This window comes from Pholcus phalangioides, unplaced genomic scaffold (assembly GCF_987345545.1).
Source record: "Pholcus phalangioides strain wild (caught in Gottingen) unplaced genomic scaffold, Ppha-v1.0 ptg000001l_1, whole genome shotgun sequence".
Taxonomy (NCBI): Eukaryota; Metazoa; Arthropoda; class Arachnida; order Araneae; family Pholcidae; genus Pholcus; species Pholcus phalangioides.
In genome coordinates, this window is record NW_028301594.1 from 16,953,739 (window position 1) to 16,965,605 (window position 11,867).

Sequence of the window (11,867 nt, forward strand, 5' to 3'; positions counted from 1 at the left end):
TTTATTTCACAGGTAGGTGACAACAGTAGCAGTTCTAGTTCAGTGATGTTTCTACATGTGATATACAATAGAATCTCCCCCTAAAGGAAAACTTTCGGATACCCGGGGTTCTGAGTACCACACGCATTTTGTGTGTGGATGCTTTTTCTAGTTGGAAGTATGTCACTCGCATCCAGGCCCCCACAAGGGGTGGGCTGGCAAGGCTCCAGCCCTGGGGCCCGGGACAATTTTCATTATTATTTTGTTTTTTCACGCTATAAATCCATCATAAAGGGGGCCCGCAAAAGATTCCAGCCTAGGGGCCTTACTCCAGGGTATGGGGCCATGCCCGCATCAACGGTTCGCTAGTAAAATGCGGATGCAAATTTTTCGAAAAACATCAATTTTATAACTTGTAATTTCCGGATGAAACAGAACATGGCATTCATGAAATTCTGTTTTATTCTTTGAAAGCTCTTCGCGTTCCGGGGTTTTTAAGGGTTCCATTGCGTTTTATCATTCAAAACCCCAAAAGAGCTGTCAGAGAACCCCAGGCTTCCGCAGAACACCAGTTGGAAAACCATCCCCTATACCAGGGGTTCTCAAACTGTGTGCTGCCAACCCAGGCCCGTAGCCTGAAATTTAGTTCAGGGGGAGAGGGGGACCCAAAGTGATAGAGTAATAAATTTGGCCATCTTTTTCGTTTTTTTCTCACATTTCGGGGTGGGGGACCAGACACCCAATTCCCCCCCCCCCCCCAGCGGAGGCTCGGCAAAGGCTTTTCGAAGCGGATTATTTGTCGAACTGCTTAGCCGCGGATAAGCGTTGATCAGAGTAATGGGGGTAATGGGCGCCGCGGTATAGGAAGAAGTTTAACCCCCCCTGCCCCTATACTGTCAAGTGTTTCGCTAGAAACTTTAAGTTGGAAATCCCTTTTCTCTAGTGGCATAGTGGCACCATCTGTTGATAACAGTGCAACCAAATTTTATAACTGATGCACATGACCATGCACAATAGTTGGTGATGCTATCTACGTTTCAAGCTAATCGCTCTCCATGAAATAAACATCCCGCGTTTATAAAATTTTAAAATATTTTTCGGAAAGAAGGAGAAGAAGAAAAAACTTTGACCGGAAAGCACTGTATTGGTCTTTTTTTTTTCATTTATTTCAATGTCCCGTATTCATCCTTGATAAAATATGGTCACAGCTCATTCTGGCAATCTGCCTTCTTTCCCAAGAAACCAGTTTTATGTGACGTCATGATAACGCAAAATTTTTTTGAGATGTTATCTGCATTGTGATTCGTCACTGCAGCGTGCGGCGAGACCTTCCCCCCCTAACGGAAATTTTTTTTTATATTGTCAACAACATCAACAACACAACACAGTCATCACTTGATTTTGATTAATCATGGCGGATCAAATCGCTACTCAAAAATCCCAGGATTCGAGGCCGGAATTGAGTAAAAGCGTCAGCGGCGAAGGACTCCCAGACCCTAAAAGTATCCAGGATTTGACGCAATATGTAAGCTCTCAAATTCTTACCTTCACAGATATTTGTACTTCACAATTTTCAACACACGTTGTTACATATAAAAACGTATCTGAAATGCTTCAACTGGGGAAAGAAAAAGAAGACTTCACCATGAATGGAAACCTTTTTAATATTCTACCTATTTTAATGGAAAAAAGTATATGTGGGACCTTTCTTATCACTTCGGGCATGCCCCCCCCCCCCACATCATATACCCAGGGCTCAGAGGCGGATTTATGGTTTCTCCCCCTATTGGTTGCACAAAATTGGCCGGCCGCCTCCCTATAAATACGCCTCTGTCTCTAAGTCACTCTTCTGGTCACTCACATGCTTGCACACACTCTTATTCACTCCTTTGCTCCCTCGCTGTCTGTGGGGGGGGGGGGGTCACTTTTTTGGCACTCACCGACCTGGTCATTTGCTCTCTTGGTCAAGGCTTGGTAAATCGAAAACCTATTTAGGCGTCAGCCCAATTTGTTACTAACCAAGCATTGTATTTCGCTGAATAAAAAGGTTCGAAATGATGTTTTCTTTCACTTTTCCTGTGTTAAAAGATGTAGAGTAATGAAATCAGAAAATTCTGTGTCAATCTTAGACTCAAATCTTAAAATTTACTCCAATGTAGCAACCACATTTAGAAAACTTACGGCTCCAATACCAATTTTCTTGTCGTTCATTATTTGTCCAGTCCTGCTCTAGGTCATTCTTTTGGCCACATGCTTGCACACAGTTTTGGTCACTACATGATTATAAACTCGCTAGGCCACTCTTTTAGTTGCTCACTGACCTTGTTCTCTAGGTCAGTTGTTTGGTCACTCATATGCTTGCAAACTGTTTTTCTCACTCCATGCTTATATACTAGCTAGGCCAATCTTTTTGTTGCATTGCGAACTCTCTAGTTCACTCGTTTTGTTGCTCACTGACCTAGTCTCTCTCTCTATGTAAAGGTAGATTTATGGTGTTCAGCCCTTCAGGTTACACAAATTTTACCACTGTTCTCCCATATTATAATAATTTTCTTGACCACTCATTCCTCAGAGTTGCTGCCCCACAGAAATTGCTGGATTCTGGCCAGGGCTGCAATTGGGGGAGGGTCTAGTGCCTGGTTGCTGGACCAGAGGAGATTCAAATTTCACCCTTTAATCTCTCATTCAACATTACAAGGGGACATCGACCCTAGAAATCCACAAGGTGTGATTGGTAAGTAGGATGAGTTACCTCTACCTTCAAAAATGTGAACAGCCTGACATGTTGGTCTTAGCAAGGTGATGAGACCGTGGACTACTTTCAGCAACCCTTTTCCAATGGTAGTCATGAAGGACAGCAGTTGACAAGGAAGTCCTGACACAGGAGCGTCAGATCAGCCGAACTACTCAGTCAATCAACTCTCTTGCTGGTTGAGATTGAAGTGCCGTACTGATCCACGGTCCAGTGATTATATACAACTATAATACATTGAATATGTTAAATATATGCCCCCCCCCCCCCTATTGACATTTCATTCCAAGTTGCAATCTTGGAACAGTTTCTTTTCCCACTAGAGTGCCACCATTATGCATGTATAACAGAGATTCCAATTGAACACAACATGTATTTATTATATCACACAGGGTCAAACGGTCAGGCTAGCATCAATCAAACATATATGTTACAGTATAATAAAATGAAAGTATTTCATGCTTTTGTGATTGTGATTATTTTTCATGAATAAAAATGATTTTCCACAAGTGCAATGCCATCACAAGTGTAAAATACCATAATCCGAATCTCAGTGAATGGTTCTCTCCACTCCTTGTCATATGGAGTGAAAACGATGCTTGATCAAGCTTCAAGCTGGTACCAAAATTTCCTTTTTCTCCTTGAGCAGCAGGGATTATCCTTGTCTTTCGGACTATTTTTTACAAGCATTAGTAGATGGTGGGCCTCCTGATTTTTTTTCTTTTAATCCCAGTTTAAGGAAACATCTGTCAAAAGAAGGGCCAGTTTAGAGATTATCTGCGTGCACAAAAAAAAACCCCCAGAGTTTGAAAAAGTCCCCCGCAAAATAAACTATAGAATCTAGCGATTTCATCGTATGATAATTCAGTATTGTAGTACGTTTATTTTCAGAAGCTGTTTCTGAAATACATGCACTTGTTTGTGTTGTGTTCGATAATTATCAATTTTCAGTTAATACTGATGTCAAATTCCTATTTTAAAATGCTTTTTGTGCTCCTATTTTGTTTTTACACAATGTTTCGATTCATTTTGCAGGTCCAGAGTCTCCTTCAGCAGATGCAGGATAAATTCCAAATTATGTCTGACCAGATTCTTGCGAGAAATATCCTTTCTTATCTGTATATATTTCTGATGATAGAATTTTTTTTCCCCAAAATGTTAAATATGAGTGAAAAAAACCATAATACATTGAGCTCATAATATCATGAACTTGAACGTTTTTATATTTAAGTATTGATTTTAATTGAAGATTAAAATACTTTCATAATTGTTATGCATGATATAATCCTTGATTTCTATCATTTAAATTAGTGTTTTATATAATGCAGGTGATATCGAACCCATTTGGGGATGGTTAGCAACTAAAGGTATGGCATACAAGTTTATAAGAGGAAAGTTTATAAGCTGAGAAAGAATTCTGACCATATTTAATTGTTAGTACAGTCGCCCCCCCCCCCCCTGTATTCACAGGGGTTTCTTCAATAATTTTTTGCAAAGTCTTTGGAAATTTTCTAGCTGCCTCCTGCTCAGCAGAGACTTGATCGCCAGTGATTTTTGCACTGCCTGATCCATTTCTTAAATCTATGAAACCAGCCTTTACTTGCATAAAATTCTGATGAGTGCCCTTTCCTTTATAGAAGAGTAAAATTATTTTCTGCCTTTTCTGTTATAATATTACAAGCAATTAGAATACCTTTTTGTATCAGTCTTGTAGCCACAAAAAACAGTATTTTCTGTACGAGAAACAAGAATCCCGCAGGCGATGCAAAGTTTTCACTGCCACGGGTGTAGCTACAGCCACGACTATAGGAATTTCAGATTCCTTTTTCTTGATATATCTCACTGTAGATTCGTTGATTCCGTAATGGCGGACTACAGCAGATATTGACTTACTTTCACCAAGCATAGTCAATATATCTAATTTTTCTTGTCAAGTTTTCACTTTTTTTTGTCTTTTCAAAGCATTATCAGTAGCATTAGAAGAATGAGCCACCCTGAACATGCACTACTCAAATTTTTAAACAAAACATGTGAATGACGATTGCTGAGTGCTGCCAAAAAAAAAAAAAAATTCAAATAAAAGAAAAAAATTGAATACAGGGAGCTTATTGTATTTATTTAAAAAAAATTGTCCTATGGTGGTGGTTCTTGAAGTGTGTCAGGGCTTCTAGTGGCATTGGGGTAAGCTGGCCATATCCATTTGTACTTGTTTAGTCGAGACTGTCCATACCTTTAGGGAAAGAGCGCAAACCATCCCAATATGGTCTCTGTGCAGTCAGCGGTCATGTCTGTTTATCTGTACTTGTTCTGTGCTTTGAAGTGGCTCTTTGATAACTAGTCTGGGAGCCGTGAGTGAGGAAAGTTTGAGAATCACTGCCTTATGGCAATATGACCGGAGGGTGTACTGGAAAGAAAGTCACGTTTTCCTCTTATGTTCAGATCTCTCACACAGGCTCGTAACTAGGCTGGGGCAACCAGGGCACTGGCCCAGGGCCCAAACCAAATGGTTTGCCCCATTAAAAATGTACATTTATTATGCATGGAATAATCCCTTCGGGGGGGGGGGGGGGGGGTCATAGGAAAAAAAGTTTTCCCCTAGGCCCAGAGAAGGCAAGCTATGGCCCTGCTCTCATATTTAGTTTCAAATTACTTTTAATTTTGCTAACCTTTAGAATTTTACCAAACCAATTTTTTTTTTCTCTTATCAGTTGTAATAATGGGGGGTGTGAATATGTGTTGTTTTGACTGTTTCCATGCTGTTGGAAATAAATGACATTAAAATAAAAATAACTATAAATAATTACAATAAAATGCCATTCGTCTCAGGGTCAATAGTCAGAAATTTATTTTGTAGGAAGTGGGTAGCAAACTGATATCGTCATTAGCCTTAACCACGTAATGCATGCTTAGAGGCTTTATAAGCTTGATATTTGCCTGGTATTTGTTAGAGTCCTTCTTGACATAAAAGTGTATGATTTATTTGTTGATAGAGATCACTGCACTGTGCTGTTGTAAGAAGTGCGCAGGCGGACGGATGGCAGTGAGTGCATAAATCTCCTGGTGCAAGACACAAGAAAATGTGTTTAGAATTAGCTCTAAACTAGTCTAACTAGATCTTAGAGAACAAAAATAATCAAAATGGTTGGAAACACATGAATATTAATCTATATACCGTATATACTCGTGTATAAGCTGACCCCTCCCCCCACTTCAGGATCACCAAAACCGCAATAAACTTAAAACCTGTGTATAAGCCGACCCCAAAAAAATCCATGCATTTTAGAGAAAAAAAAATTCTTATATTTTCATAGAAAATGAATAGCTTGCGGAAATTTACAACAGAAAATGATTCAAACTTTTTAATCCATTTCTTTTGCATCTCCAAGCTCATCGTAATCCATTAGATCATCATAGGGGGTGCGGCATCTTCGTTTTTATCCTCATCTGGGCTGTCGCCGCCATTGTTGCTTTCAAAGAGGATATCATCTTCAGTTTTGTTTATCGCATTGCTGATGCAACACTTTTTGAAGGATTGGATGATAGTTTCGGCGGAAGCACAATTCCACGCTTCATGTACCCATTGGCATACTAGGTCAATGTCAGGTTTCTTCAAGGCACAACTTTTTGTAGTTTCTTTATCATCGGAACTCATCCATTCGTTCCACAAAGTCCTCAAATAGTCTTTGAGAAGCTTGTTGATGCTTATATCTAAAGGCTGTACAATCTACGTTAGCCCATCTGGTATCAAAACCAATGATGTTTTCGATTTCTTTGACATTTTCGATTTCTTTTGATACAAAAATGGCTACTGATTGCAGGGGTAGATATTTTCTCATCAAAAACTGACCTGAGTATAAGCCGACCCCCCCCCCCCCCTCCACTTCAGGAACAAATTTTTCCATAAAAAAACTCGGCTTATACACGAGTATATACGGTATATAAAATTGATTTTCTGTGTGTGTGTGTGTCTGTCTGTTCTCTGTACTAGAGATACGAAGCCCAGAAAATTAAATACAAAGTAATTAGTCGGACGTACTTTTGAGTTGGATATTCATGCAATAACATTGATTTCAACTTTTCATTTATATCTTCTCAAGCATGAAAATTAATGCTTTAATATTCAACTGCATAAATTCATATAGTTTAGGTTGTTTTAAAATTAATTATGGGCCCATAAAGTGCATTGAAGAAATTCCACAGCTTTAATTAAGCAATTTTGGAAGCTGAAACAGGCAGATTGATAACTTGAAGTTCAAAAGGGCAGGGAATAGAAATACTTAGCGCCCTTAAAAAGGAGGAAAAAAATATTAATTTCTACGTTTCTTTAAATCTAGATTAGTTTCTTTCATGAGTCGTGCAGGAAGTCGCCATATTTGTTAACTTAGACATGGTTTACATGTCCCTCAAAGAAAGAGGGAGCTATCACGTGATCCAAAAAGCCTCATTAAAGAATACCCAAGGAACGCCTGGTATTATAGCTAGTCTCCTATAATTTGGCATGAATCTCGCAACAGTATAATGTTTTTGACAATTCTTGTTATAATTTATGCTACTTACTGAACTAATCAAAATAAAATTATTGTGCTTAACATGTCCACTCGATGAAATGGGCCATCGCATCGACGACTTGGAGAAGGACATTGCTGACTTGATGACGCAAGCGGGTTTGGAAGAAGCCGGTGCGGATAAATGACAACGAGCCTCCCATGCTGACTTTCACAGGTCCTACAGCTCCAGCAGCGACCAGTGAAAGGAGAGCATGCTCATTTAAATGATTGTGAAAACTGCTTATTTTATCGAAAACAATGATTTTGTGTTTCATTTCTAAGTTGAAATCTTTTTTTTCTTTGTCATCTGTTTCTGAATTTACTAAACATTTTTGTGAGGTATGATGTTTATTATTCTTTTATTTAAAAAAAAAAGATGAAATGTAAATTTTGTTGTGTAACTTGATAAACGTAGAATTTTGTGTGATTTGATGATACTCTTATGATTTATTAAATTATATAATTTGTGTAGTAAATTTACATGCTTATTTTTTACATGTTCTGGTATCTTTAGTTAAGTATTTTTTCAGACATATGCTTATGAATATTGTACAGCTGTTCATGCTATAACTGCTCATGAAACAATGACCCTCATTGGTATAATAATGAAGAGGTAGTAGCTGAGACTATCTTTGCATTTTGTAAAGTTCCTTTTTTTTTTTCTTCTACATTTTAAAGATTTGCAAGAAAAAACCTGACGCATCAGTAAAAGTGAAATTTTTTGAAATGCTAAAGTATTAAATGTGTGTGAAAATATCAAATCTTGGAGAATAAAGCGTCATTATGTTGTGAATTTTTCAAAAAAAATCAATGATTGATTGTTATCTTTTCACTTTTTAAAAAATGTTGTTTGTATGATCATTAGAAACAAAATATTCGGAAAAAGAAATGACAATGCCGGAAGTGTAGTAGTTTGTGATGTGAAAAATACATTTTTATACATAAATCTTGGCACTTGCCACACTTGCGGGAATGTTGTAGCAGCCACTATCAAAATAAGCCAGTGAATGTTTCTCATTATCATATATTGCATGAGTATTCTATGTTGTGAAACTGCTGCTCAAAGCTTATCAGGAGCATGAGTGCTATTACTTTTGCACATAAGTCAAAGTACATTCACACACACAATGCTTTTAAAAAGTTCCAGAATTTTTTTTTATTGAGAAAGAATGCATACAAAAACACTATTTGTACTGGTTTTTTCCAAAGTAGTACTTCGTGCAACTATTGCTTCCAGCTTTCATACAAAGTTTGAATATATATAGGATATTTTTTACTGCACATTTCTAGTGTGACTTGCTTGTTGTGCTTCTCAATTTTTTCAACCTTGCAGCAACTTTTCATCTGGTGGGAAGTAAAATGTCACAATGGACGAGATCTGGGCAATAAGCTGGTTGTGGGAGAACAGTACAGTAATACAAAATTTTGGAAGGGGATGCTTCTCTAGTTCTCTAAAGAAATGCAACAAGCGACACTGAAAGTGCATTGGAGGATGTGGCAAAAAAACAAACAAACTTGTAATTTGCATTCGTATCTTTGTATGAATTCTGACAAAAAATGTGTGGTTACATGTGGCACTACTTCTAAGGAAATAACACTAATTATTATTTAAGGGGTTGAAAATCAAAATGGTTAACTGAAGTGATCACATAAACTAATGGTCACTGAAGTCCTAGAAATTTGTTAACATGTATTTAATATTTGAAGGGAGTAATCACTCGTATTTAGCAGGATTGCCCAAGTGCTACTAAAGTGGGGGAGAAGGTAGAAATTTCGGAGATGGCAATTCTCTCTTGGGATTGGTTCAGCATGTTTATTATTGTTCAGGAAATCCCTGGAAGGAATAGCAATGAAAGGCAAGGACGATGGTTAGCTTCTCTTCAACCCAGGGTTTGTGCTGTCAATATTCTGAAGAGTGGTGAAGTTATGTCTGCTTTTGTAAAGTGATGTAAATTGTAAAGAATCCAATTGTGTCATTCAGGTGTTACTTCAGAATTAGTTTTTGCTATCGTGAGCGATTTGGACAAGAGCAGGGTTTGGAAACATTGGTGGTGCTATTTTCTATCCTTGTAGGATTTCTCCCTTCAACTCCATATATAGTTCTAATAAAAAAAGAAATTTCAAGAATTTTACTAGATTTCCTGTAATTTCTTCATGAAAATTCTAAATTCCACTAAAATAATCATCAGTAAAGATGGAAGTTTTGGTAACAAGCCAAAAAAAAGAAAGAACAAATGAAAAATACTTGCTTTTGAGTAGCGAGTATTATATTTTATAGATAATATGCATGTACTGTATATCTTGAAGTATACAGTGATGAAATTTCAAGATGTTTTCATTCATGTAGTTTTTAGCATAAATCATACTTCACTTTGTATTGCATTTGCTATAGAATTTACTTGGAGGAGAAAGATGTGAAATCTATATAGTGTTACAAAAAAAAAAATATTGAGCTATGTAAAGAAATGTTTTAAGGAAGGAATGAATATATGTATGAATTTATATATAATATGGCAGTGATCATTTTGTTCATCATAGTGACAAAAACTTGATTTCATCAAATCAATTTACCTTGATGTAAATGTGACATTTGTTATGAAAATATTGATGTTCCCATTGATATTGTTTTTGTTTGCGAGTGCTGTGGATGTTTCTTTTGTCGAAGTACAAAAAAAAGTTTTCTTTTCCCGTCCTTGAATTATAAGTTTTCTGTAAAATCGATTAATTCTTTCTCATGAAAAAAGAAAACCTGAGCTTAAATAATTTCTCTTTTTTTTGCGATTCTTGAGTAAATTATGGAAATTTTGATACATCATTTTTTTGTTCAGAGAAATATAGTATATGCTGACCAAAAATTTGGCTTCATTGTGAAATTCGTTCTATTCTAATTAGAGAATTAGAAAAATTGTAATTAAGAATTTTTTGAAGGGATTTATTTCTATAAAGTAGACTATTGTGTGTTTGGTCAGATAAGAAATCAAGCTGTCAAAATTTTTTAGTAGCCTTTGGCGAGAGATTTTACGACAGTTCATTCCAGGAACTTATTGATTAGGCTTATATTAGTATTTAAACGTGCTGGTACTTGGTTTTGTACAATATTACTGTACTATCGTACAATTTTTTTTTTCATATTATTAACATAATTTGAACTATCAATACACATTCTCTTTCGTATGGCATGTTTTCAAACTAAACTAGTTAGCTGATATGCACCTCAAAGACACTTTTAAGAGAGCCATCTAGTTTGTGTATTTTTATTATTGGAGCTGTTCAGTTGTAGTGTAGTTTCTGATGTAATGTAGAAGATAATGCAGTCAAAAATGTATATTATAGAACTTCCTGTATGTGTAAATTGTTCTTGAAGTAAAGTGGTGACATTCTTACAAATGCTTTTGTGTTGTTAATGGTAATTTTTTTTTCCAAATTGAATGTAGTTTGGATAGTTTGTTTTTCTACATACCGTATGTACTCGTGTATATAAGCCGAGTTTTTTTTGTGGGAAAATTCGTTCCTCAGGGAGGGGGGGGGGGGGTCGGCTTATACTCGGGTCAGTTTTTAATGAGAAAATATCTACCCCCCACATTCAGTTGTCATTTTTGTAGCAGTGTTCGAGAAACCGGCATTAGTGGTATGGGATATGTTCAAACCCCACAGAACCGATAATGTCAAAGCCGAGGCAAAGAAATCGAAAACATCATTGACTTTGATACCAGGTGGGCTGACGCGTCGATTGAACAGCCTTTAGATGTGAGCATCAACAATCCTTTTAAAGACTATTTGAGGGATTTGTGGATTGAATGAATGAGTTCCGATGATAAAGCTGCGGGACCCGAGTGCGATGACGTCAACACGCCCCACGCGTAGTGAGGGGATGCGCATATTGGAATGCGTTTCAAGTGCACGAGCGTTTTCAAAATGAAACGATTTCGGGGCCCCGCAACCTAGACATTTGGGAGGCTCCCGGAGCCTGGATATTATATATTGGTCATTAAAGTTTACATTAATGAAGACATAACATTAATTAAAATATAAAGTACGGGAAAATGCGCTGAAAAATGTATTAAAATACCGTATATAAAAACGTGAACACATAAAAAAATCAGCATTGATGACAGTTCGAAATTAATGAATAATTAAAAACTATTGAAAATTCAGATTTTTCTGATAAATTATTCCTTAAAATAACAAATAATGAATGTACATAAATTAATGAAAACTATTTACATAAGTTAATCGAAATTGAAAATAGATAAACATTAACGTAAATTTAGGAGGGATAAAAATTTTAATGAAAATTCAGGGTTTATGAAAATTAATTAAAATATAGAATTTAAGAAAATTCAAAATTTAGAATGAATCCCAATAAAATTAAAGATTATAATATAATTAACAGAAATTGGGATGAATGAATGAATATTCCGAAATTAATGGAATTTAATTGATGGAATTTTTAAGAAATTAATTTCCGATATTAATCCCATAATGAATGAAAATTTGGAACTTGTGAAAAGTTAAAACAAATGAAAGGATTGATCACAATTAAAAATTAATAAATAATTCCAAAACTGCTGGAAATTCATATTTAATGG

At 36.3% G+C, this 11,867-nt stretch overlaps 1 protein-coding gene across 1 annotated transcript; it reads left to right on the forward strand.

The window, feature by feature from the left end:
* The first annotated feature begins 1,244 nt into the window (after window positions 1-1,244).
* On the forward strand, window positions 1,245-10,667 carry LOC149089983 (uncharacterized). The gene is made up of 3 exons (XM_089231776.1): window positions 1,245-1,504; window positions 3,767-3,833; window positions 7,330-10,667. The coding sequence occupies exons 1-3, from the start codon at window positions 1,391-1,393 to the stop codon at window positions 7,422-7,424; spliced, it is 276 nt and encodes a 91-aa protein (XP_089087902.1). The 5' UTR covers window positions 1,245-1,390; the 3' UTR covers window positions 7,425-10,667.
* Window positions 10,668-11,867: the final 1,200 nt, after the last annotated feature.